Below are 24,777 nucleotides of genomic sequence, written 5' to 3' on the forward strand. Positions count from 1 at the left end.
AACTGACAACCACACGCCCACTCCCCACCCCTAATGACATCGCCTGGCCCCTATTAGCAACTTTGAAGACAGGCACAGGGGCGGGGTTTGCAACTTACTAGGCATGCGCATTCTCTTCTCACTTATTGGCGAGAGTACTACACTTTCTCTTTTTTTCCCCGAGCCTCTTAGCAACGGTCACGGTTGAGACCTAAGGAGACTCCCCCAGCGGATTGGCTGCGCCCGGCCTCTCAGCCGCGTAGGTTGGCTGAAGCGTGGATAGAGAGGGTCAGGCTTTGGAAATTCTGCCTGAGAACCGGTTGTCCCAGAACAGAAGCAGGATAGAGGCCGCAGTACGGAGGAGCGAAGAGATGATCCGCCATAAGTCCAGCCAATTCCAGAGACTGAGAATGCCGTCGGAGCTTGAACAGCCCTGCGAACTGCGGCGGGAACCCGAGGAGGACCTCAGCTCAGTGGATGAATCGGCTACATGTATGAGAACAGGTTTGCGGACCCAGTCGGGGACTGCGGTCTCGGTGGAAGCAGATGAAGATCCTGCAGCCAACTTGTTCCCGGTGAGGGCGGGACAGAGTGGTCCGCTCATGAATTTTTATAAAAGGGCTCTGTCGTTATGTTTACTAACGTTCAAGATGTTTCCTGGGCTGCCTTGGTGAAGAGGCGGGTGTGTGACCCCGGTTGTTAATATGCTCATTAATAGTATAGTACTTAGTTCTGATGAAGCCCAACCCGCCGGCGTTCCTCGTTCATAGTCCTTAAGATGAGAAGGCAAGTTAGCGAGTTCTCAGACCCGCTGGAGATTTGCGACGGGACAGGGACTAGGGCCCTGGTCCATTCCGCTTTCTCTCCACAGCCTCCGCTGCCCCAGCCCCGGATCTGCATGTGGTGAGTGTGAAGAGTCTTGGGGGAAAGTTACACTTCACCCTTGCCATTACTCCTTTAGTGCCTCCCTAACTGTCCTGTCAAAGAGCCAGGGCATCCCTACTTTGTAAATGAGACTGAGGCCGAGATGCAGTTACCCAAGGTGACTAGAAGCCAGCTCTCCTGCCTCCCCAGTCCAAAGAGAGAATGTGGGAAGGGTGCCAAAGACTGAAGATGTAAAGGGAATATCACAGCTGCTGTGGAGCATTGTACAAACTGGGACATTGAGGCCCATGAGGGGACTTACCAAAGGTCAGACATCAAGGGAGTGACAGCAGACAAGAGCTCAAGTTCCCTAACCTTAGGCTTTGTAATGAACAAGAGTTCATTTAGGCCATATCATACCTGATGTTTACAGATAGAAAAAGTGAAGCCCAGAGAAGGAAGTAGTTAGTGGAGGGGGCTGAACTTCAATCTCAGGTCTCCCGGTTCCCTGTTAAGTGCCCTAGCCCGAGCCCTGCCATGCGACTAATGCATAAGGGTTACCAACAACTTTTCTCCTCTTTTCCTATGACAGGAAGTACCTGGACATCCATTCCATGCACAGGCTGGAGAAGACAGCCAACGTTGAGGAGATGAGGGAGTATGGGGCGTGGGGAGCAGGGAAGGGAAGAGTTAGCTTGTGAGAAAGGCTGAGGGTGGGCTGGGAAGGCATGAGGAACGCTTGGCTCCAAAGCATGCCCTGTACTAGTGCAGAGTAGTGAAGGGAGGCTCCCGTTGTCACTCACTCCTCCCTCTCTCCTTCCCAAGGGTGCTGGCCGAGCTGTTGGGGCTAGGCTGTCCTGAGCTGAGCCTGCGAGATGCCATCACCCTGGATCTCTTCTCCCATGCACTCATCTTTTGCCGTCAGCAGGGCTTCTCACTGGAGCAGACATCAGCGGCTTGTGCCCTGCTTCAAGATCTTCACAAGGCCTGTGTTGGTGAGAGGAGGAGGCTAATGGAAGGTTTGAGCCCAAGGGAGGAGGAGGCTGGATAGCACGAGTGACTGTGAGAAGTAGAAGTAAGGGTTCTGTCCTGTCACTATGAGCAGTATTAATACACACAAGTTATTTCATCTATAGAAAGCATACACCACTAATTTTATGAGACTGTTCTGAGAAGTATATGTAACATATGTAAACATATGCAGCGCTCAGTAAAATAACTCATGCTTTTCCTCCTTTATTCTCAGAATTGGTTTTCTTCAGAATGTTTACAAGAGATGAAATTATGTATTTCTTGGTTTACTGTATGTCATTTATACTAGAGTATAAGCCTCTTACGGGCAAGATTATATCTTTCTTGTTTAGTGCCCCAAACAGTCATAGTGGGTACTCAATATTTGTTGAGTGAATTAATGAAAAAAAGCCAATACTTAAACCTAGATCTGGCCACTTCTAAAGCTCATGCTCAGTAAGTAGCTATTGAGTGAAATGAATGATTATCAGAGAGGTGACTCACTGTCACATCTTGCTTTTCCTCCCAGCAACCCCCTTGGGCAACGTGGAGGAATGTTACCGCTACTTCACCAGTGTTCTTTTTTGCCATGGAGTCAGGGTCAGTTCCCCTGAACTAGATCTTCACTCTCCCTGAGATTAAGGCTAGTGCAGTCACACTCATCACCCTCATCTTCCTCTGAAGGCCACAGGGGGACCTCCCTTCCCCTGGACTGCCGGACACTTGGAGAAAAGGCCAGGGCTTCAGGAGGTGGTCAGTCTTCTTACTCCCAATCACTCCTACAGCGGCCCCCCTTTAGTATCGACCTCTTTAAGGAGGAACAGCTGCTGGCTCTGGCAGATTATGTGGTCAACACCTATTTCCGCCACTTCAAGCTCTACAAATATGTCTTCACACCCCAGGTACTGCACCATGGGCTATGAGACCACCTTTCATCTTCCCTCATTCCCTCAATGCAGGTGCCCTCCTTTCAGCTGCCGTCTTCCTCTTCCCAGGTACGGCTGGATCTATCTTTGACTTATATGGGGCTACAGCAACGCAAGCTCTGGCCAGAGGATGAGACAGGTAAGGGAGAAAGCCAGGGCTGGGCCTGGGCCTGGGCCTGGGGCTGAAGTTTCTTCCTGCTTCTGGCTTGCAGAGAAAGAAGGCAGCAAGGAGGTGGAGGAGCAGGCAGTCACACCACAGGAAGAGGAACTGGAAATAGAGGTCGAGCCAGAACAAGAGCCAAGTGAGGACTTGGAGGGGTCAGGGTCCCCAGTGACTTTAGGCAGGTGTAAATTGAAGGGTTTAGATCACATCAGGATGTCAGACTTCTTGTTTCAGTCATGGTGTCCTTTCTCCAAAGGATTCCTTATGTAGAAGTCCAAGATGACAAACAGATAAAAGCAGAGCTGCTCAACATGAGGCAAGAACTCCAGAAAAGGATGATTATAAAACAGTAATAGGATGATTCTATGACAATAATAGCTAGCACATATTTGGCAATACTATGTGCCAGGCTAACTTTAAGTATTTTACATATATTAACCCATTTAATCCTCCCTCAATCCTAGATGCTAGCTGCTATCACTATCCATTTCTTACACAAGAGGAAACTAAGGCATGGAAAGGTTAAATCACCAGCCTAAGGTCACAGAGTTACTACGTAGCAATCCAGAAAGTCTGGCATAGCCATTCTGCCCACCTCTCTTTCACAGAAGGGCTGGCTGACATTTCCTGAACTGAAGCAACACTGTCACCTGTGTAGTCCCAAGGGGTGCCTTGGAAATTATATTTGCTCAGCTAGGGGCAATTCTTCAGCCCCAGGCAGCATCTCTCTTGACCTGCCCTTTCTTTCCTGCCCCTGCAGGCCAGGTCTCCATCCTTCGAGCCTATATCAAGACCCAGCTGAACAAGGAGCTGGGGCAGCTCCAACAGCTGGTGGAGGAGCGGTTCAAGGCCAGTGAGGAGAGGCTCAACAGCAAGTTGACCTCACTAGAGCAGCCCTTCCAGCTACCTCCAGGCAAAGGCAAGAACAAGACCAAGTGACCCCCAGCGTTTTTTCCAATAAAGGCCTGGGCTAGAGTGGCCCCATCCCCGCTCCCCCACCCCCCGCCCTTCCAAGCACCTTTCTGGGCTTCCCTGCCAAAGCCAGACAACAGACATAGGGCACTGGCTCCCCCTGGCATGTAACAGATTTTATTGCATACACAGCACAGGCAGCACTAACAAGGCCAGGTATGGCATTCTGAGTGGCTCCCTTCCACCTCAGCTCCGCTCTCAAAGCCCTGGCCAGTGGGGGGTAGGTGTACAGGGCTGGTCTTCATGATAGTATGATCAGTGGTGGGCCTGGCTAGGCAGGTGGGCCTGACGCCAGAGCCCAGAGTGGCTGGAATGATAAAAATCCTCGTTTTGGAGAGTCCTGCTTTCTGGGATTCCCCAGGCCTGATATGCTAGCCCAGGACCAGCATGGCCTCATCCTCAATGATAGCAGCTGAGTCCCCCTCCTCTTCAGGCCCCATGATGGGAAAAGGCCCAGGAGGCCGGTGCTGGAAGAGCGCCGCCCGGTTCTGCTGCTCACCCTTCTTCACCCAGTGCCCATAGAGCCGGAAGGCACAGTTGTCAATGAGGCGCCGCACTGGCCGCAGTGCATAAGGGTCCCTCAACAGTGCACTCTTGGTCAGTGGCCGTACACGGTGGGTGCTTAAGGCCACTCGTCCAGCAGCCAACACTGTCCACACTGCCACCTGGGAAGGGGAGAAGTGTGAACTCCAGTGCAGCATCTGCCATAGGAGAAAGATCATGGGACAGAAGATCAGACCCAGACCCTGACACTCTTAGGCTTACCCGGAACCGCTGTCGAGGGGTGAGCTTCCAGGACTGGCTGCCTTCACAACGCTCAAAGAAGGGGTGCTGTAGGGCTTGCTCAGCTGTCAGGCGCTCCTCAGGGTCCACCTGCAGCAGTCTCGAGATCTAGGGTAACCCCAGAACATGAGGGGCAGCTCTTGGTCCTCCCTCCTTGCTCCCTCATGGCCCCAACTCACCAGGTCTTTGACGGTATTTGAACGATCGTCCCACTCAGGTGAACTAAACTGGTACTGGCCCTCCATGATCATGCGTAACATCAGGATCTGGCGCCGGTGCCAGAATGGTGGTGAGCCAGCCAGGAGTGTGAACAAGATGACCCCACAGGCCCAGCTGGGAAAGAGACCAAAGTCAGGCAGGACTAGGTACTGGGCAAATGACAGTACACAGAGGAAGGCAGGGCAGACCAGAAACTCACAGGTCGACCTCCTTGCTGTAGCCTGGGTGGGTTTCATCCATGGAGCATTTAAGGATCTCTGGTGCTAGATACCCTGGGGTCCCACACAACTCTGGGGAGAGAGGGCTGAGATTGATGGGATGCCAACCAGCCCTCTGCCAAGTCTCAGTACTAGATCCTGACCCTGCTGAACAACTCAAATATCTGCTAAGGCTCCTGGTGGCCTTCCTGGGAAAACCAGATTTTTGGATTGACTTCAAGGTCCTACCCAACTGTATCACTTGCCTACCCAACCCTCTAGCCAAGCCGACCTAGCCACTCCTCACACACCATGTTACCACATTTTTACATATACAACACATGGAAAACAAATCTTTTCTGCATTCCTTCCTGCCCAAATCTAGTCTTAAAATTTCTAAACTGGTTAGCTGAACTACCATTCAAACCAAGGGGAATGAGCAGGAGTATGGGACTTCTTCCAAAACATACTAGGTAAGTCCCTTGTTTAAAACTCTTCCCTGGCTCCCCATTATGGCCTTAGGGTCAAGTCTACTACAGCACAGAGCCCTCCATGACTTGATTGAAGCCTATATTCATTTCTTCTACCACCTCAGGCACCAATTCTCAGCAACTTCCAAACTATTCCATGGCACACTTCCAGGAGATCTTACTAGGCCTAAACTGAAAATGACTCTCCTGGGAAATCCATTCCTATACCAAATATTTGTTGCCTACCATGTACCAAGCACCATACAAGACAGTGGTAAACTAGATGTGCCCTTACCAGACTGTCTACCAGAAAGCAAATGAGAAACTAATGGAGTAAGATGTGTGACATGAAGGGAGTAAAGAACTAAAAAAAAAGGAGATCTAACCTGACCTAGAGATTTAAAGTGAAGCCTGAATTACCGAAACTAAGGGAGAGGGTAGAATGGGCAGGGGCAAAAGTGATTCCAAAATGGGGAAAAGTGTATGTGGAAGCCCAAAGGAAACAAAGCGCAGCATCTGTAAGACGTTAAGTCCACAGATCTTAATCAGTATGAGCTCTGGAGTCAGACTGCCCAAGTTCAAGTCTCAGTTACGTGATCTTGGGCAAGTTACAACACATCTATAAAACGTAGATACAAATACTATTACACAGAGTTGAGAGGATCTAGGAAAATAAATGCTGTGAAGACTCAGTGTGGTGCCTAGCTCACAGTAAGTGTCCAGTAAATGCTAGCTATTAAATCTAGTGCAAAGCCACTGAGAGAAAATAGCGTATTAAAAGCTCTGAGGAATCCCACAGATGAACTTTGTTTAGTTTTCCATTTGCACCAGAAATATTTGTCACAACAAATGTATTAACACTGGGTGACCCCAAGTCCCAGTGTACCAGGTGAGAAGTACTGTCTGGCCATATCAGACTCCTCGTAGCACCTAGACCACACACTGTGGTGGTGTGTGTGCAGACTCCATGTGTGCAGCTGAGCCCTGCTATTCCCCTCTCCCTCTTTCCTCCTGGGGTAAACCCAGCCTCCCAAGGCACAGCTCTGAAGCCCCCTGCCCTGGGGGTCCATCCAGCTAAATCAGGTGTTCCTTCCTCCTGACTTCCCCAGCATGCTCCCTAGCCCCTGCTGGGTGCCACTAATCTGCTCGCTCATCTGTCTCCATCCTCCTCATGTCAGGAAACCCACTCTGAGTTGCACACAGGCTCTGCACCCAGAGGGTGCTTGGCAAGTGCTGACTTCCCTTTCCTTGGTACCTGGGACTCAGTTCTCAGACCCAGCCAAACCAGCCTCAGGTCTGGGTCTTCTTCCCTTTTAAGCCTCTTAGGGCACCAGGTCCCCTCACCTCGAAGCTTCTTGCCAGGTTCCAAGTGGCAGGAGAACCCAAAATCTGAAAGTCGGATCTGCATATTGTCATCTAGGAGAATATTCTCAGGCTTCAGGTCTCGGTGCACAATGTTGTTGGCATGGAGAAAGCTCACTGCTTCCAGCAGAGACCTCATGATGGACCTGGGGGAGGTGCAGTCTCCTCTGCTTCTCCCTACCCCACCCCACTCCCTGCTCACCCTAGGGGCTGCAGGCTCAGCCTTTACCTGGTTTCCTTTTCTGAAAGGGCCACCTTCTCTGTGAGATAGTCAAACAGCTCTCCCTTCCGCATCCTAAGGAATAGGAATGGTAGGCAAGTAGGTGCCCCTCACAGTGGAGGTTGCGAAAATAAGCCGGTGCGCACAGAAAATACTATGGAAGAGGCCAGTAAAGAGAGATTCTTCTGTAGACAAAATAAAGGGTCTCAAGACAGAACACTAGAGGAATGAGCTGAATGCCAGGGGCAGTTTGGCCTAGGGGTTGGCAGTTGAAATACCTGCACTGTGCCATGAGGGGGCCATTTTAGCAAGAATAAGTGCCTTCTTGTGCCAATAATTTAAAGGAGGTCCTTGTTATCTAATACCCAGAAAAGGCCTTTTAAAGTGAATCTATTTATACCACTGACCAAAATTTCAGTTAATAGTCGCAAAAACATTGAATAGGACCTTATTTTGAATTTTGTTTGTCTTCTCTTTAAAAATTGAGATTATAATTGCACCTCTGCATCACTCCTTGAAATATGAAGAACACATCAGGTATTTTGGGGAGTATCATTGTTCTGCAAAATTACACGATGGTAAAAGACACTTTCTACCTCCCTTCAGACTTTTGCAGAGGGTCATTTCTGTATGAAGACTGAATTTTTTCCAAGGGCCCCTCTTAAATATTTGATAGTCAAACTATTCTTTTGAAGTAACTTTGTAATTGGTTTGTATTATATTGTATAACATTTGACATTCAGATTCAGACTGACCAGAAAAAAAATTGATGGGCAGAGATGGACACTAGTATAGGGTGTTAAACAATGAGACTAGTGAGGGAGAATCTGCTTTATAAGTGGTTAGCTCCCACATGACACTCTCCTCTTAAATCAGCCCTTTCTTCCCTGCTAACCCTCTGCCATAAAGGACTGGAATAGGACCCCTTGGGTCATAAAGACCCTTTGCATTTGACTGATCACTATTACTCTTGAAGAACTTGCCTCAATCAGGGCACCCAGGAAAGGGCATGTAGGCCCTAGCTGGAGCAGAGGAAGATGTGAGCAGAGTGGGCTTCAGCCCACTGCGCTATAAGGCTGAGGCCATGCATGGAGGGGAAGAGGAGGCTTCTCAGATCAGGGCACGGAGATACTCACAGGTCAAACACCAGGAACATGAAGCTAGAAGACTCGTAGGAATCGATGAGAGTGACTGGGGAAAGAGGCAGAAAGGCAGAGAGACAGAGATGGAAAGGAGCAGATACATATTAAAGGGGCTTTCCACCCTGAGGCAGCAGTGGGCTATTACTGGGAAGGAAGGAGAACCAAAGGAGGCAGTAGGGACCCCAAAGGCTAGCTACACTTCGAGGTGGAGCAGAGCCAGGAGGAAGGGAGCAGAGGGGTAGAGGCAATGTTGGGGATGTGGTGGGGAGTGGGTGGTGGGCTGGGCCAGCAGGAGTTGGTTGTCAGCTAACAGGAGCAGGGAATGCAGCCTCACTGATGTGGGGGTGGCCAGCGACCTGGCGAAGGATGTGAGTCTCTCGCCGCGTGGCTTCTCGCACCTCCTCCAGCTGCTCAGGACTTAGTCGCTCAGTTGTCACCTCCATGATCTTTACCGCGAACTCATGGCCAGTAGCTCGATGAACACAACGGCGGACCACAGAGCTTACTCCTCTGCCAGAGTCAGACAACACATGAGTCAGGGTCCCCTGTTCTCTCATTTCAACGCAGAGTAGAGCCTCAGTATCCTCAAATACACTGCCTCAAATACAAGGCAACCTGCGAGGAGCTCATCCTGGCCTACAGTAGCTTCACAATAGCTACAGCAAGCAACCTGAGTACCCAGTACAAAGCTCACAGGGAAGACCGGCAGGGGTCCTAAGCTCTGCCACAACCTCCATCATTAAACCTCAACAAGTCCTTTTCACACTGAGCCCCAGAAGCTGCTCTTTGCCCCGAAACCCCACAAGAAGAAAGTGGGAAGAAATGATCTAAGCCTCCCTCCAAATTTTACTCACACTTCCCTGATTACCTCATCCAAATCCCAAAGTTCCCCTACATTATGTCAAGCATAGGAGGCTCCAAATAAATACTGGGCTTCTGCTTAGCCACCTCTGAAATGTAGCCAACAACATTTTGAAAGGATTAATGAGGTAGAGACAGGAAAGCCCATTGTAAAGAGAAAGTCCTAGACAAATTTTCTTGCTTGGGCTCTGTCACCAACTCCATATATCCCCCTACGAGTACCTCGGGCTAAGATACAAATCTTTCCAGGATCTTACCTCACACCACATTTTGCATGCTTGTTCCTTAGCTGCCCTTCACATAACTTTACTGCTGTGCTCTCATGGCCTCCTTGCCCTTACACAACATCCTTTGCTTACAATGCCTGTCACCTATATCTCTAGTTCGATCAAGAGATTCAAACTATTAACCCTATGACCAAACACAGCCCACAGATAGATTATATTTTGGTCAGTGCAATGTTCTTTTCAAAGCTGAATTCGCAAGGACAAGAACCCTCTAGCTGCCACAATGTTCACCACTTCCTATTATCTTACTCTTAGCTACTTCACAGTTTTAATTTCCTCCCCAACCACTAAGGTTATGAGTTTGAGACACTAGTCTAATTATTACTCATCTTTTAATGAACCTGAGAATCTGTTGAAAGCTTGAGACCTCTGCCACATACATACATTTTTACAATTTCAGGGGATTCAAAGACTACCTGAAGCCATCCAGCTAAGAATCTCTGCTTTAAGGCCCGAAGTAAATGCTACTTCCTCCGATTCTTTGGTAAGTCTCCAGCAAGAAGGGACCACTCCCTTCTCTGGCATCAGACAGCATTTTACCTGTAAAAGCATTCACTCTTAAGCCTTCTTACTATGTATCACAACTGTTTACATGGGAAATCCAGGTCTTCAGACTCAAAGTACAAATTCTTTCTACTGATACACCCCAGTACCTTGTTCTCGGCCACCCTCTACCTTTAAAGCTTAAGACTTCTCCAACATCCCATCCTTCCCCCTGTTCTCAGGCCATACATACTCTTCCTCAGTAATCTTATCGACCTCCATGACTTCAACCTTCATGCCCAGATGTTAGGCCAACATGTCTTACTGAAGACCACTTCCTGATGGTCCTAGATATCTCACACTCATTGGGACTACTGAACACCTCATCCTCCCCTGAAACTAGCTCCTCAAACCACATTCCTGATCTCAATTAATGGCAATGCCATTCAATCAGACTACCAAACCAGAAATCTTGAAACCATTCTTGGCTTCTCCCTCTCCTTCACAATCTATCACATCCAACAAGTCCAGTCCATTCTATGGATCTCTCAAATCTGTTCCCTAGTACTCCACCCCCACAACCACAGCAGCCTCCTAACTGATCTCCCTGCTGCCAATCACAGCCACTGCAAACCATCTGCTACACTGCTTTTAGAATTAGCTTCTTGAAACAGCGCCAATCATGTCATTCGCTGCTTAACTACTTCCCAGCTTAAATTCTCTAAGTGTTCCCTCATTCCTCAGCAGAACGCCTAGAGCAACTATCCTTTTTTAAAATGATACCTAAATACTTTCACCCCTATAGTCAACTGTGGAATGCATTCAAAATTTTTTTTTTTTCCCCATACTGCCTCCCTATTACCTATAAGATCAAAATCAAATCCCAATTCCTTCACCTTTCATTCAAGGCCTTCACCAAATGGTCTGTCTTTTCAGCCTCATCTCTATAGCTATAACCCTGCTATTCAATCCTTGTTTTTGTGATTTATAACTTATCACCACTTTCCAGAAAGTGCCACACTCTTTAAAAGCTGCTGGCCTTTATACAAGAAGAGACTGGTACTCTGGTAAATTAGTGAGTGTGCAGGTAATTTACTATGCAGAAAAAAACAAAAGGAAAAGATAGACCAAGGAGACAAGGAATATTGCTAGTACTAAAACCCTGCTGCTCAGGACTTGAACCTCAGCTCTATTCTTTTCTTTTCCCAATACTCTCCCCTGGTGACCTCCATGCAGTCCCAGGGGCTTTAAATACCAACTATGTGTAAATAGACTCCTGCTACACTGTCTTGAGCCTCCATTTCTCTCCAGAATTCCTGATTCCAATGGCCTTTACGACGTGTCCATGTGATATCTTTTAGATATCACAAATCTGATGGACACATCTCTGTCTGCTTTCCTAGCCTCAGTATTTGTTGCAGTAGATCATGCCAACCTCCCAGCAGCACATTCTTCCTGCGTTCTTTCTAACTCACAGATGGCATCTCTTTCATTCATTCATTCATTCATTCATTCATTTATTAGGGGGAGTGGTCAGGTTTATACATTTTTTTTGTTTTGTTTACACATTTTTTTGTTTTGTTTTCTAAGTTAGAGCAGGTGGTGATCCTGGAGCAGAAGATCCCTGAACAAAGGTGATGGTGGTGGGCCGATACACCATTTAGTAGAGGATAAAGAAGTAGGAGAAGGAGCAATTCCTGCGGGTAGAGGTTGCAGTGGGGATGGCCCTCTATCTGTCTATGGATGTGGTGGAGGTCCTGGGATTTATGAGCAACCTGCTGCTTGGTTTGATGTTGCTGGAATTCTTTTCCAAGTCTTTAAATTTTTATTCCTGTTTTTGTAGCTCACCTTGAGCTTACGGTCGGTTTCTGAATTCTTCATTTTTCTGTAGTGATCATCACTAACAGGTGTGAAATCAGTGTCTGATCTTCATCTATGCTGGAACTCTGGGTCCACCCCACTGCAGCACCCCATGCTCTTTGGTTTTCTTACAAAACTGTGAACTGGCTGAGGCAGTGCCAGAGAGAAAGACCTTGGGAGAGGGGCCGGCAGGACTCACTGGTCTCAGGCCAAGTCCTGCCCTAAAATGGCAGCCGCCACCCCTCCCCCATGTTGGTGTGTCCTCCAGCTCCTTGGGGGTGGGGAGTGCCACAGATGGCACTTCTTTAGTCTCCCTTGCTAGTTTCTCATTCTCTAAGCCCTAATGAAGATATGCCCCAGGGCCTGAGCCTAGACTCTTTCATTTCTCCATTTATATTCTCTCACCTGCTATATACATGCTGACATCTCCCAACTTTATAGCTCTAGCCCAGCTCTCTCCCTTGAGTTCCAGACTCACAGACCCACCTGACAGTTCCAGTTGTATGTCTCAAATTTAACATTCCCAAAAGGGAACTAACTAACTCTTGACTTGCTTGCCCCTCCCCACAGTCTGATCTTCCTCAGTCTTCTCTATTTCAATAAATGGTACTCAAGCGCTCAAACCCAAGCCTTAGAAGTTATTTGGTTTTCTTCTCTTTCCCTCACAGTTCATACCTAATCCTTCAGGAAATTGTATCAGTCTCCTTTAAACCATCACTTAAATCTATCCACTTCTCTCCATCTCTACCACCACCACTCTGGTCTTAAAACATCACTATCACTCGCCTGAATGAATCAGTAGCTTCCTAACTGGTCTCTATGCTTCCATTCTTGCCCTGCTCCTATCCATTCTCTACGTAAGAGCCAGAATGATATTTCTTAACTGTAATAACACACCTGTATTGAGAACTTACCATGTGCCAGGAAGTATTCTAAGAATATAATATTAACTCTTTCCATCCTCACAGCAACCTACAAAGTAGGATCTATTTTATTAACAATTACAATAGAGAAACTGCAGCATAGAAAGGTTAACTTCCTAGCCCACAAATCACAGCAATGTAGATCAGATCATGTTACTACCTTGTTTGAAACAATAAGTTTCATTAAAATTTAAATTCCTTATCATGGCTTATGGCCTTACATAATCTAACCTCTCTATTTACCTTCTCCAATTTCCTCCTCCTTTCCCCACTTCTAGACATTATACTCATTGCTTGAATAGGCCCTTTGTACTTGCTATTCCCTCTGTCCAGAATAGATCTTGCCTCAGCTCATGCCCTGTTCATTCTCATCCTCAAGGCTCAGCCTCATTACTCTTGTTCCTTCATCCTATTTATTTTCTCTATAGCACTTACATTGATCTTTATCTTGTTTCCATGTTGACTGTCTGACTCACTAGAATATAATTTCCAGAACAGAAACCTTGTGGGTCTTGTATCCCCAGTGCCTACCACAGTGCACCCAGCACACTGCAAACGCTTAGAAAACCTTTGATAAATAAATGTATCTGCCACTACCTCTACAGGTGAGACCTTCCTTCTATTCTCTGCATGCTGAACTCCTATTCATCTTTCAAGACCCAACTATCACCTCTTCTGGGAAGCTGTGGTTTTCTGAGACCCCACAGCACTTTATACACAGCTTGATACTTTTGAATGTTCAGGTGTCTCTTTCAGTTACTTCACTTGGAGTACCTCCAGGGCATAAGCATCTCTCCTACGCTCCTGCTGTTTAGCTTTCTGTCTGGCCCACAGTAGGTACTTCAACTATGTTTGAACACATAAATGAATACATCTGTGAATAAATGGGGGTTGTTAACCCAGAATAATAGCCTAGACACCAAACGTTCCCCCATTAACCGCTGACCTTTCCCGTTTAGGACTATCCAGCCTTAGCAAGAACTGTGTATTTCGACTTCTCCCTGGCCGTGGCCTTACCTGCCAATGACGTCCTTAGGGTCGTACTTCTGGTAAAACTCCTTGGCCGCGGCCCAGTCGGGCAGCTCATCCTCCGGTCCCACGTCCAGCGTCATTCTGAAGGAGGTGGGGGCCTGTGTGGACGGAACGGAGGGCAGTGAGGGCAAGGAGGCCCACAGACTCTGAGAGGACGCACATCGCGGCTGGCGGAGGCACAGGCCTTGCGGCTGAGGCGCCAGGATCCTGGGGGATGGGGACGGGGTGGGGGAAGGAGCGGGACTGGGGAGACCCCGCGAAAGGGCCTAGGGGGCGAACGGGTTGGCAGGACAGGAAAGGGGACGGGGAAGGGGGAGGGAAAAGGCGTGGAGAATAAGGGAAGGGATATACGGGCAAGCGGCTGTTGCTGCGCAAGCGCACTTGGGTGAGCGCTGGGAGGGGGCCCGGGGTCTCGCGCAGGCTCACCCACAGGGGCGGGGAGATAAGCCGGGGTCGATGCTAGGACGCTAAGTCGCCGAGTTCTCCAGTCCCTTACCTACCCTCGGGAGGCGCCGGCAACACCTCAGGCCCCGCCCCCATCTTGCCTGCCAATAGCCAGCGCTGCCCTAAGACTGCGGTTCAAAAAACCTTCCGATTGGAAACTAATAGTCCAATAGGAAGCCGAGAGTCCCTAGGCTGGAGCGAGCGTTGGAACTCAGAGTTACCTAAGCCTTCGACGCTAGGGCGGGCTTCAAATATGGCCAATCAGCGCACGGCATCTGCGGGGGACAACAGAGGGCGGAATCTGTTGACCAGTGAAGTTGTAGGCCTGGAACCGAACCCGGAAGTTAGGTTTACCAAGAAGCATGACCTCTGGTAATCGGGATGCAGGACTCGCTCGCTGCGCCTCCGCTTTCTGGACATGAGCATGGCCCGCTCAGTCTCCTCCCAGCATCCCTATCTGAATTCGGCTCTATAATAGCAGCCAGGTCCAAAGCGCCTGCCTTGAGGGGCCGACTCTAGCTGTTAAAATGTTCAGAGCACAGAGCTTGGACCCCAACTTGGCCACTTGGTGTGGACTTGAATATGCCATGGTCCGTCAGCCTGAAGAGCCTGCCTCGTCCTGTGGCTGCTCCGACTCCTCTTAAATACCTCCAAAGCTCTAGCGCTCATCGTCTGAGGTTATACGTTTTCCCAATCTTCCACCACCCTCTTCACAAAAGCCTTGGGGAATATCACACTCTACTCTAAACCTACCAGGTTCTGAGATTCTGCCAGGAGCGATTTGATTCATAAGCCTTCTCAGTGTACAGCTCAACCCTGGCATTCACTTACTCATTCAACAAATATTTGTTGAGCGTCTAAGCGCTAGACTAACAGCAATGAAGAAAAGAAGTCCCTACCCTTGTGGAAGCTATGTTCCAGCGAAAAAGAAACAGAATGAATTCATTTAATCTTCTAACAACTATTTTAGAAATGTCACTTTGGGATCGCAACCATGTTAAGAGGCGAAAAACAAATCCAAGTTAACTTTATAACGGAGTACTTTGACTTCATAGCATCGATAAAAAGACAATAATTACAAAGAAATCTTGAACTTTACTTAGCAGTCTTGTCATTTGGTAGTATTAATGGGATAAATATTCTGAAATATTTATTGAGTAAATGAATAAACATTGATGTAGGTGGCAGCCAAGGTTCTTACTGTTGGAGTATGGAATGGGGAGAGAAAGAACTTTGATTTAAATTGGAGGTGTAATTTTAGAAATAGATTTAAAATAGATATTTTCTAGCTTTAACCTCTGAAAGGGCCTAGAAGCAATATCTCAGAAGAATGAGCATAGCTTGTGTCTAGATTCTGATTTCAAGGTACTGGTCCTCAGTAAAAGGAACCTGGGCTCGTTGGAAAAAATGGCCAATTCCCAGGCTGGGGTAGAAAAAGTGCAAGATAAGCCTGGAATAATTTGTGCCAGAAAGTAAGTGAAGAAAGATGGGCACTTGTCAGGACACAAGAACCAGGTCGAAGGGGTTTCCACTGGCCAAGATCAAGGACAGAAATAATAAGACCCAGAGGGCCATGAGGGAGTCTTCTGATGTACTAGAAATGTCCTATTTACCTAGGTGGTATTACACAGTTGTGTTCACATGAACACATTTACCAAACTGTACACTTAAGATCTGTGCACTTTATGTAAATTATACCTCAACAAAAACATTTTAAGGATGACAGTAATGAATGTAACGAACAACTAAAAAAACAATCTGAGACAATATGGACAACTAAAAATTGTAAATAATGGAGAAAAAGACCTTATTCATAGAATGCCAACTGATAAATGTAGGATGATAAACTTAAAACATCAACATTTTGTGAGCCTCATAATTGACTTGGGCAAATGGCATTAAAATTATTGGTGAAAATTTGCTGAGAAACAGGATATTTATACAAATTATTTTTTAATTATGAAAGAAAAAAGGTATCATTACCTTGCATAAATCTGATAGATACTACCTTAACCAAGCTGTCAGTGTTACTACTACCAATAAGAGGGCAAATTGGCATCATATACCTACCTCTTGATGTGATGTACTGAAGACATACAACCCAAATTGAGGACATTCTACAAACTGGCCTGCCCTTAAAAATGGCATGAAAGACAAACAAACAAAAAAGGATGAGGACATACTAAAAATTGAAGACCGAAGAGAGATGACAAAATGCAGTAAATGTTCCCACACTGAACCTTAAAAAGCAGAAATTGTTAAAGGATGTTATTGGGACAACTGACAAATTTGAATATGGACTATATATGACATACATCGATGTTAACTTCTCTGAATCATAACTGTACTATAGTTATGTGAGGGAATATCCTTGTTCTTAGGAGATCATGAAGTATTTAGGAACAAAGGGCCTTCAATTTACCAATGGTTCAGCAAGAACAATATGTGTATTTAGAAAGGTAGAAAGCAAATCTGGGGAAATAGTAAAAATTATAAATCTAGGTAAAGAGTACACAAGTTCTTTTATTGTTCTGTTGGCTTGAAATTTTTTTCAAAATAGTTAAAAATTAACAAGACCTCATTTAATCAGTTTGGGGGAATGCGATATATTCTCTTCTAGTAAACTGAAGTTACGAATTCATCAAATACTAGCTTTAAAAAAGTTTCTGTAAATATCTCTCTAGAATGAATTATCCTGTTGACCAGGCAGCACCTCACACAAATTAAATCAGAATCTCTAGAGATAAATAGCCCAGGCATAAATGTTTTAGGGCTCCCTAGGTGGCTCCACTGTTGAAACCAAGGTTGAGAACCACTGCCCTATATATGGCTTCCACCTCTTGTTGTAATTTTAAACTCTAGGACCAACAATGGATTCTTTTCATTTTTCCTTCTGGGAGCACTTTGAAACACTGAAGACAACTATCATATGCCTCGCCTTCCCTTTAATCTTCTCTCTCCAGTGTGCCATATCTCTAATTCTTCTAGGTGCTCTGCTGGTCTCTGAATTATGGTGAAATAGCTCCAAAATTCCATTCTCAGGGCACATGTACTCCAAGAGAAATGTACAAGAATGTCCATAGCAGGATTCATAATATCCCCCAAATGGAAACATCTAAAAAGTCCACCAATATAAAATGGATAAATTGCAATATATTCATACAATGAAACACTATATAGTAATGAAAACGACAGCTACATCAAATATTGATGAATCTCACAATGTTAAGTAAAAGAAGCCAGACATAAAAAGAATACATATGAATCCATTTATATAATGTTCAAATGCAGGCAAAACTAAACTATACTGTTAGAGGTCAGAATGGTGGTTACCTGTGAGGAAAAAGGAAGTAGTGATTAGAAAGGATATAAAAGAGGCTTTGGAGTGCTAGTAATGTTGAATTACCTGACTGAATGGTGGTTTTTCATATGTTCGCTTTGTGTGAAATTATTAAGCTGTGAATTTGTTTTGGCTATTTTCCTGTATGTGTGATAAATGTCATTATAAAAATCTTTAAAATATTATCATGAGGCCCAAGTTAAAGGATATGAAAATTCGTTATAATCATAGAAGTCTCCATACATAGGCTGATGGTTGTTGTATCCACCCCTTTTGCTCCTCAAATCTGAAACCAAACTGTCTGGGACTTAACTAGCTTAGATAATCTGTGCCCGTTTCCTCAACTATAAAATGAGAACAATGGTACCTATTATTGAATGGTTGTGAGGACTGAAGGAGTTAAGAAATATAAGGTGTTTAGGACACAGCCTGGAATACAGCAAGCACTCAATAGATAATAGCTGCTGCTGCTGCTCTCTGGCCTGAGGGTCTCTGTTCATGTGTGAGAAGCTGGGGTCTTTCCAAGAAGGAATACTTCTAGAAGGAAAAAAAAAATCTGCCTTTCACTAGAGCAACTAGGTAAGGGAAGATGCCAACTTTTGCCATCAGTCAGATGTCCACTCTGGCTCTCACCAAGGTCCCAGGGAAAGCAGGGGAAAAACAATTAGACAGGAACAGCGTTTCACCACTAAAAAAGATTTTTATTACAAAACAAATTATGATAAAATCAGGCCTGGTCTTCAACCCCACCTCTGGGTAGAGGTCCCTAGGATGGGGTACGTTGCAGAGAACAGGGAATGGTGGGCACTGAAAGAACAGAGCAGATTGAAATCTCCTCATCAGTCTCAGCTGCTGCCTCCTTTTGCAAAAGGCTAGAAGAGCTCTTCCAAAGCCTTTTGAGAGAGGCACCATCCTTCCAGCCAGGAAGGACCACTGCTGGCACAAGACCCTAGCAATGTTGCATTGCAAGATCCAGGATGTCCCGGCTGACTCTCAGCAGAGGTCACCTGGGGTCACTCAGCCTGGGCGATGGCATAAGAGAGCAGCCACAGAAGCAGGGGGCCCAGAATGAGGACAGCAAACCAGACGGCAAAGCTGGCCAGGATGAACCTCTGGGCCCGGGCCCCCCAGTGCACTGCCTCCTCGGATCGGCCTGCCTTATGCCGCTCTTCCGCCTGTGGGGGCAGGTTTTTGGTTAGGTTTTGCCCCTGCTTCGGTCCCAAAGTGCCCATTACCCGACTCCAATCCTCTATCCTTGTTATGGCTCAAAACCTCACACCCAAATCCTCTACCTCCCTTTCCAGTTTCTATTTCTCATGCCTCATCTGCAAAGTTATCCATTCTGCTCTGTCTGCTTTTCAAGGTGGACATTGTTAGCTCACAAGATCACACATGGGAAAGTACTTTTCAATTCTTTGATTCCCTATCCTTTTCTACTCACCTGATTCATTCCAAATTTGGAATTCTTGGCAAGAAACAGTGAACAATCTCAGGGTATGTCACTCGTGTTTAGTCAAACAACACCCCATTCTCATTAACCTAATAGGTCCCATCTTTTTCATTATTAAGAATTCTTTTTATGATTTTGCTCTAATGAAATCCAGAAGTTTACGACAGGAATAGTTTCTGATTGTTAAAATACAACTACGGTTGAGAAAATTCCAGCATATTTAAGTTAGCCTATGTAGCTTTTCAAAAGGTACATGTGCAGTTTCTGTTAGGTATTTTAAACGTGAAACCCTCTCAAAAAACCTTATAGCTTCTTCTGGACTCCTAGGGATTGCTCTCATTATTGCTCAACTGCCTCCAGTCTCTCCTCTACCAATCCATTCTCCACATAAGCCTTGAGAGGGGTTCTTACTGAAACACAAATCTGACTATGTCACTCTCCTCTACAAAAAACCTTAAATGACTCCCCAGTATTTTCAAAATAAAGTTGAAACTCCTAAGCATGGGATGCTCTTAGGAATCTGGATTCTCTGGCTTAATTTCTCACTATTCCTCACTGGTCTAATCATGCTGAATTCATAGTCCAGGCCATTGTACACACTGATCCCTTTATATGGAATGCCTTATCACCACCTTTTAAGGCTATTTTCCTGTCACCTCACCAACTTGCCTTTCCTGTCACTTACTCTACCATACACAAGTTATCACACACACATATATCCTCCCTAGCTCCCAGAATACCTTGTGTCTATCATAGTACTGATGAGCTGCATTTTATTAATTACCCATTTTCACAGCCATCTTTCATTAGACTGTGGGCCCTTTGACGGCAGAAACCATGTCTTATTCTTATTTCTCACACCGGGCTCAATGCCAAGCTCTGACAGGTGCTTAGTAATTGTTTGTTTGATCAATGTAGATAGATCAGATATACAAAACAATCGCCTTACTACACCCACCCACCCTGCTCCCATAGGAACTGCATTCCTCACCTTGATGGCAAACACAAGGGCCATGACTCCCAGGCAAGAGCAGCCACAGATAATGCTAGTAGCTGCCAAGTAGCGGAGGCGGAGCCTGCAGCAGCGAATGGGGGATGGAGAACGAGCTGCTTCTGTATTGCTCACCAAGATCTCCACTGCCTTCTCCTTGTCCTCCATCACCTGTGGGCGATATAGTCAAGGTACTTTTAAGCCCAACACTAAGCCCTTGGCCTGGCTTGCTCAGACTCCACCCCTCTCTGATGATGTCTTCATGGCCTAGCTTGACTCTCAAGAATGCTGCCTTACTGGGAAATTCCTCTAGTGACTCATAGACCAAGAAAGGAAATGTGTGGTTGGAATCCTTTTTCCTCAGCCTTTCCAAGTCTTTAATGGCAAGCCGGTGTCAACACATTATCTGTATTACTATCCTGACAAGTGGGGAGAAAAGAAACGACAGGTGAACACTGAACATAACACAGAATCTCAACAGCTGTAAGGAATATTAAGACTATCCCGAGTCTAATTTTAAATCATATTTCAAACAGCCCTAAAATTCCCTTAAGTTCCTCAAACTGCCCTTGAATATTAAAGAGGAATCAGAAAATGGCACCCTATGCCCTGAACTCTACTTCAAGCAAAGAGGCAGTTTCATGTGAAAAGTTCTGGGGATGGGAGCAAGGAGAAAAGTACCCATCTAAGCTCTTTATAGTTGAAGAAACTGAACACCAGAGACCTTACCACTCCAAATTGGGGTCTTCTTCATTATGCTGATTCCCTGCCACCTCCTCTTTCCATTTTCACCCAGGCCAAATGGCATAATCAGATTAATACTGAGTCTGTGTGACCTCATAACCCACACAGAAACCTGCATAAATGATGCCCCATTTAATCATTTAGCTCCCTATTTCTCAGGACTTCTGAGCCCTGGCACCCAACCACCTTTCCTCTACCATCTCTAACTATTCCCCTATATCCTAGACAAAATGGAACCATTTGCAGTTCTCTGAACACAAGCAACGAGGGATAGAGAGTGAAAAAGGCAAGATAAGCAAAGAATGGTATGTGCCACAAAGCTGCAGAAGTGGGTATGAAGAACGAACTCAGATGAGGTAGATATGAACATTGGGAGAGAATACAAGGAGAAGATCCGGGTAGTTGAGATCAGAGAAAATGTAAAAATGAATAGGGGCTCTTACCTGGCTATAGGTCTTGAGAGACTGTGAGTTTCGGCTTCTGCCTCAGGTTTGATTTGGCTTGGGTAGAGATGGAGCTGACTCAAGTGCCCCAAGCCAAGCCCAAGGGTGGGGCTGGGTGGCCAGTCACCACCTGAAGAACCCCAGATGGGGGTGGGGCTGACTCAAACCAGTTTGGCTAGATGGAGGGGAGGGAAAAAGAATGGGAGCAACTGAAGGTAGCTAGCATGCCTGCCTTATGGAAAAGGAGTGGAAGCACCTGAGCAAAAAAATAAAAGCAGGGAAAAGTCTAAGGCATCAGAGCGCTCTGAGGGAAAGTCCAGGAACTAAGAGAATAGAAGGGAAGAGAGAAGTGAGTCTGAGTGAGTGAAAACTAAAACTTTGGGGAAAAGAACCCTATCAGATCAGATTTGCCAAATCTTCTCTCTTCTTGGGTGGAGATCTCTGCCTCAAAGATACATAGCACTGCGTTAGAAAAGAGGTACCAGGGCCTTGTCAAGAGCAAGAGAGAATGATGCCCAAGTTCCCACCCAACCCTCCACCAGACCAGAAAATCAGAAGCCTCCTTACGCAGATGCTCATACAGAAACTAAGTTTATTATTTTTTCTTCTTAAAAAAAGAAAAAGAAAAAAAAACTCATTGTAGAGAACCCCCTCCTCCTTCCCCTAAGGATGGGGGGCTTTGACAGCTGGGGAATCAAGTACAAGGGGGTGGGGACAGAGACTATCTTGCCACCCTTAACACTGCCCAGCCATGTGGTGTGGAAGGGAAGGGAATATGTGAAATGCCCCATTTCCATGACAACCAGTTGCCTACCCCCTACTTTGGTGGGAAGAAGGGGGAAGGCCCCTATGTCTCCCTGGAGGCTTTCCCCCTCAAAGACTTCAAGTAGTGGTTAACAGAGTCAGGCCTGGTCGTGGAAAAGAGGGGCCATGGCAGAAAGCCTTGGTGGAGGAGCAGCCCACTCACGTCTTGGCCTTGCGGCCTCTGTGACTAATAGTGGAGCCAGCTAGGTGGGGAGGGGCACTGCTGCGAAGGATGCGCTGGTCCCCTTGGTTGATAGTTGCACCAAGCCGGTGAGGGCCAGGCCGGCGGCGTGGGGTCTCATCCCCTTCCTCCTCCTCACCTGAGGCTTCAGCCTCAGACTCCTCTACTGAACCCTCAGGCCCCAAGGGACTTGGGGACTGTAGACGGCCCCGCTTTGCCGGCCCAGAACCCCTGCCAACTGGGACCCCTGCCCGTTTGCGAGGCACCTTTTCAGTCTCTAGTGGGGGGACTAGAGACCCTGGACGCAGCCGGGTTGAGCGCAGTTTTGGAGCTAATGTAACCAAAGGAGGTGTCAATTCTAAGCCGCCTGGCCCACCATCTGCTAAATCTAAGTCATCCTGAATTACAGCCACCACCATGGACCCTTCACTCTTCCGTCCCCGCATTCCCTCTGTTTCGAGGCGCAAGCGGGCCAGGCGGGTGAGGGGGCGGCTTCCATCTTCATCAGAGGAACTACCCTCACTCTCCCCCTGGCCCTGGGGTTGCCGCCGCCTCCCCAATCCACAGCTCTCAAGGACAGAGGTGATGTCGCGGTCCAAGACAGGGAGCTGGCTGGGCCGAGGTGATGGTGGATTCTTGGGAGGTCGGCCCCGCTTCCGCTTGGGTGGGGATGTTGAAATGGTGAGAGTGGTGACAGTGTTGGCGACAGTAGCAGTGGGACAGGCTGGGAGTGGTGGCAGTGGGAGTGGCTGTGTCCGGCTCTCTAAGTTGCCATCCCCTGGAGAGGAAATGGTCCCAGGAGTGGGCAAATCTCGTGCTTTAGGAGGCCGCCCACGCCTTCTTTTCTCCACAGGTGATAGGATGGACTCGGGTCTATGAATTGGCTGGGGTCCAAGAGGCTGGGGCCCAGGAATAAGCTGGGGGCCCACGACAGGCTCCGCAACAATAAGGGTCTCAGCCCCAGAGACTGGGTCTGCCCCATTGGTTTTTCCCTTAGAAGTGGATGAAGGTGCCTCATCCACTCCTTGCCCAGCATCTGCTGGAGACCTGTTCTTCTTGGGGGGCCTTCCCCTCCGACGTTTCACAGCAGGAGGGGTGATGGAAAGCAGTGCCCCTTCTCCATTTTCTGGGCTGCCCTCTCTAGTCACCCCCAGCTCAATGCGACGGCGAGCTATGAAGGACTGCTGGGATGGGGTGGGCAGTGTGGATGGGGGAGCAGCTTCACAGGGCCCACTGGAGGGAGGCGAGGATTCTGGCCCCAACATGCTGCGGGCAGATGGGCTTCCCGGGCTGGCACCAGTATCAGAGACCCCAGGCACTAGGGTGCTGGCAGTTCCCCGCTGCTGTCGCCGCCGCCTCACCAGTTCCTTTTCCTCTACCACAGTCACTAGCCGTCCTGGCAGCTTGCGAAGCACTTTGGGGCCTGGAGGCTGTCCTGGCCGACCAGCTCCCTGACCCCTAATTTCTACATCAGCACTGGTGCGACGCCGAGGGGGCCGGGCAGGTGAAGGACCCTCAGGTGAGGAGGTGGCTGAGGATGAGGTTGATGGAGCTATGACCTCAGCTGAAACAAGTTCCTGTAGCTTCTCGGGGCTGGATGATGGGGTCTGAGCCTCCACTAGCTCTTCTGGGTTCTTGTCAGCCTCCAATGGCTCTGGAAGTAGCTCATCAGATGCTGCTGAGGGTGGGAGCTCCAGCTCATTGTTCTCACTCAGACACGGGGGCACCTCCTCGCCATCAGGCAGCACTGTGAGGATGGTCCCCTCAGCAGGCTCTGGTACCTCCTGCTCTCGATCATTAGGGAAGCTGTCAGCCTCCAGGATTGGGCTAGATGCAGAAGAGGTGAGAGAAAGGTTCTTCTCTGACACAGGCAGGATCTCAACAGTAACTGGTAACAGATCCTTAGGGGGCACAAGAGTAAGCGGGGAAGTCTCAGAACTGGCCGTATCAGCCAACTCCAGTGGCTCGGTGGACGCCAATGCTTGTGTACACAGCTCTGCCTCAGGCCCCAAGCCCAAGGAAAGGTTGGTGACGGGTGGAGAGACGGGCACAGAAGGTATACCAAGCAGGAGAGGGGAGGTAGGAGTTAAGAGAGAGGTTTGGGCTGGAGGTGGGGTATGAGTTGGTGGAGGGGTACAGGCAGGAGGAGGTGTGCAGGCAGAAGAACAAGATGGTGGAATCTGTGGAGGAAGTGGGGGAGAAGGCAAGATATGGACAGGAAGTATGGTTATTGGATTTGGGGCCGAATAGGGGATAGGGACAGGGATTACAGCAGGAGCTGGAGTGGGTCGAGGCCTAGGCGCTGGCCTGGGAACTCGCTCCCTGGCAGGGCTACAGCGGGGGGTAGTGGAGGTGCTATGGGTATGAGGGTTGGATGCGACAGGAGTGTGGTTTGCCCCTTGAGTCTCAGCCCGGGCTCCACGAAGACGCTCACTGACACGAGTCCCTGGCCTTTCAGGGGCCTTGGCCTTCTTACTGCGCCGGTGGCTGCCTCCAGCAGTCCCACAGGAAACCTCATCCCCAGCCCCTGGCCCCTCCTCCTCCTCTTGGGGTAGGCGGAACACCTCTTCCTTGGCTTGGTCCAGGTCCTTGCGGGCAGCCTCCACTTGCTCCTACCAACAACAGG

General features: G+C 47.7%; 4 protein-coding genes across 20 annotated transcripts in view; 1 reads left to right on the forward strand and 3 right to left on the reverse strand.

Annotated features, from left to right (window-relative positions):
- Nucleotides 1-48: 48 nt before the first annotated feature.
- Nucleotides 49-13,697, forward strand: CCDC189 (coiled-coil domain containing 189). Of its 6 annotated transcripts, none has more exons than XR_002776906.1 (10): nt 49-554; nt 851-882; nt 1,436-1,501; nt 1,669-1,838; nt 2,539-2,756; nt 2,850-2,919; nt 2,993-3,082; nt 3,704-3,862; nt 9,857-9,940; nt 13,682-13,697. XR_002776906.1 is itself a non-coding variant. In XM_023522471.1 (9 exons), the coding sequence occupies exons 1-9, from the start codon at nt 351-353 to the stop codon at nt 9,874-9,876; spliced, it is 1,029 nt and encodes a 342-aa protein (XP_023378239.1). In that variant the 5' UTR covers nt 49-350; the 3' UTR covers nt 9,877-10,508. The 6 variants fall into 6 exon arrangements, 4 of the variants coding, with proteins under 4 accessions (XP_023378239.1, XP_011376948.1, XP_011376947.1 ...); XR_002776905.1 differs by lacking the exon at nt 13,682-13,697 and adding an exon at nt 11,530-11,947; XM_023522471.1 differs by lacking the exon at nt 13,682-13,697 and having other exon boundaries at nt 9,857-10,508.
- PHKG2 (phosphorylase kinase catalytic subunit gamma 2) lies at nt 4,017-14,386 on the reverse strand. Of its 6 annotated transcripts, none has more exons than XM_011378638.2 (10): nt 14,252-14,384; nt 13,740-13,854; nt 8,643-8,818; nt 8,303-8,357; nt 7,176-7,241; nt 6,929-7,092; nt 5,117-5,207; nt 4,878-5,031; nt 4,681-4,806; nt 4,017-4,580 (listed from the first exon to the last, which is right to left on the reverse strand). In XM_011378638.2, the coding sequence occupies exons 1-10, from the start codon at nt 14,292-14,294 to the stop codon at nt 4,287-4,289; spliced, it is 1,284 nt and encodes a 427-aa protein (XP_011376940.2). In that variant the 5' UTR covers nt 14,295-14,384; the 3' UTR covers nt 4,017-4,286. The 6 variants fall into 6 exon arrangements, with proteins under 6 accessions (XP_011376940.2, XP_011376945.2, XP_011376944.2 ...); XM_011378639.2 differs by having other exon boundaries at nt 4,287-4,580; nt 13,740-13,852; nt 14,181-14,271; XM_011378641.2 differs by lacking the exon at nt 14,252-14,384 and adding an exon at nt 14,185-14,223 and having other exon boundaries at nt 4,287-4,580; nt 13,740-13,852.
- Nucleotides 14,387-18,218: 3,832 nt separating this feature from the next.
- TMEM265 (transmembrane protein 265) lies at nt 18,219-21,590 on the reverse strand. 2 transcript variants are annotated; one of them, XM_011378648.2, is made up of 3 exons: nt 21,167-21,590; nt 19,980-20,150; nt 18,219-18,713 (listed from the first exon to the last, which is right to left on the reverse strand). In XM_011378648.2, the coding sequence occupies exons 2-3, from the start codon at nt 20,145-20,147 to the stop codon at nt 18,552-18,554; spliced, it is 330 nt and encodes a 109-aa protein (XP_011376950.1). In that variant the 5' UTR covers nt 20,148-20,150; nt 21,167-21,590; the 3' UTR covers nt 18,219-18,551. The 2 variants fall into 2 exon arrangements, with proteins under 2 accessions (XP_011376950.1, XP_011376951.1); XM_011378649.2 differs by having other exon boundaries at nt 19,980-21,590.
- Nucleotides 21,591-21,738: 148 nt separating this feature from the next.
- SRCAP (Snf2 related CREBBP activator protein) overlaps nt 21,739-24,777 on the reverse strand; it is a 30,840-nt gene continuing 27,801 nt past the window's right edge. For 4 of the 6 annotated variants that reach the window (XM_011378652.2, XM_023522505.1, XM_011378651.2 and 1 more), the window contains exon 34: nt 21,739-24,763. In XM_011378652.2, coding sequence (XP_011376954.1) covers nt 22,130-24,763 — 2,634 coding nt within the window. In that variant the 3' untranslated portion in view covers nt 21,739-22,129. The remainder of the gene's footprint in view (nt 24,764-24,777) is intronic. The other 2 variants (XM_023522504.1, XM_023522506.1) reach the window with 1 other exon arrangement.

This window comes from Pteropus vampyrus, unplaced genomic scaffold, assembly GCF_000151845.1.
Source record: "Pteropus vampyrus isolate Shadow unplaced genomic scaffold, Pvam_2.0 Scaffold347, whole genome shotgun sequence".
NCBI lineage: Eukaryota > Metazoa > Chordata > Mammalia > Chiroptera > Pteropodidae > Pteropus > Pteropus vampyrus.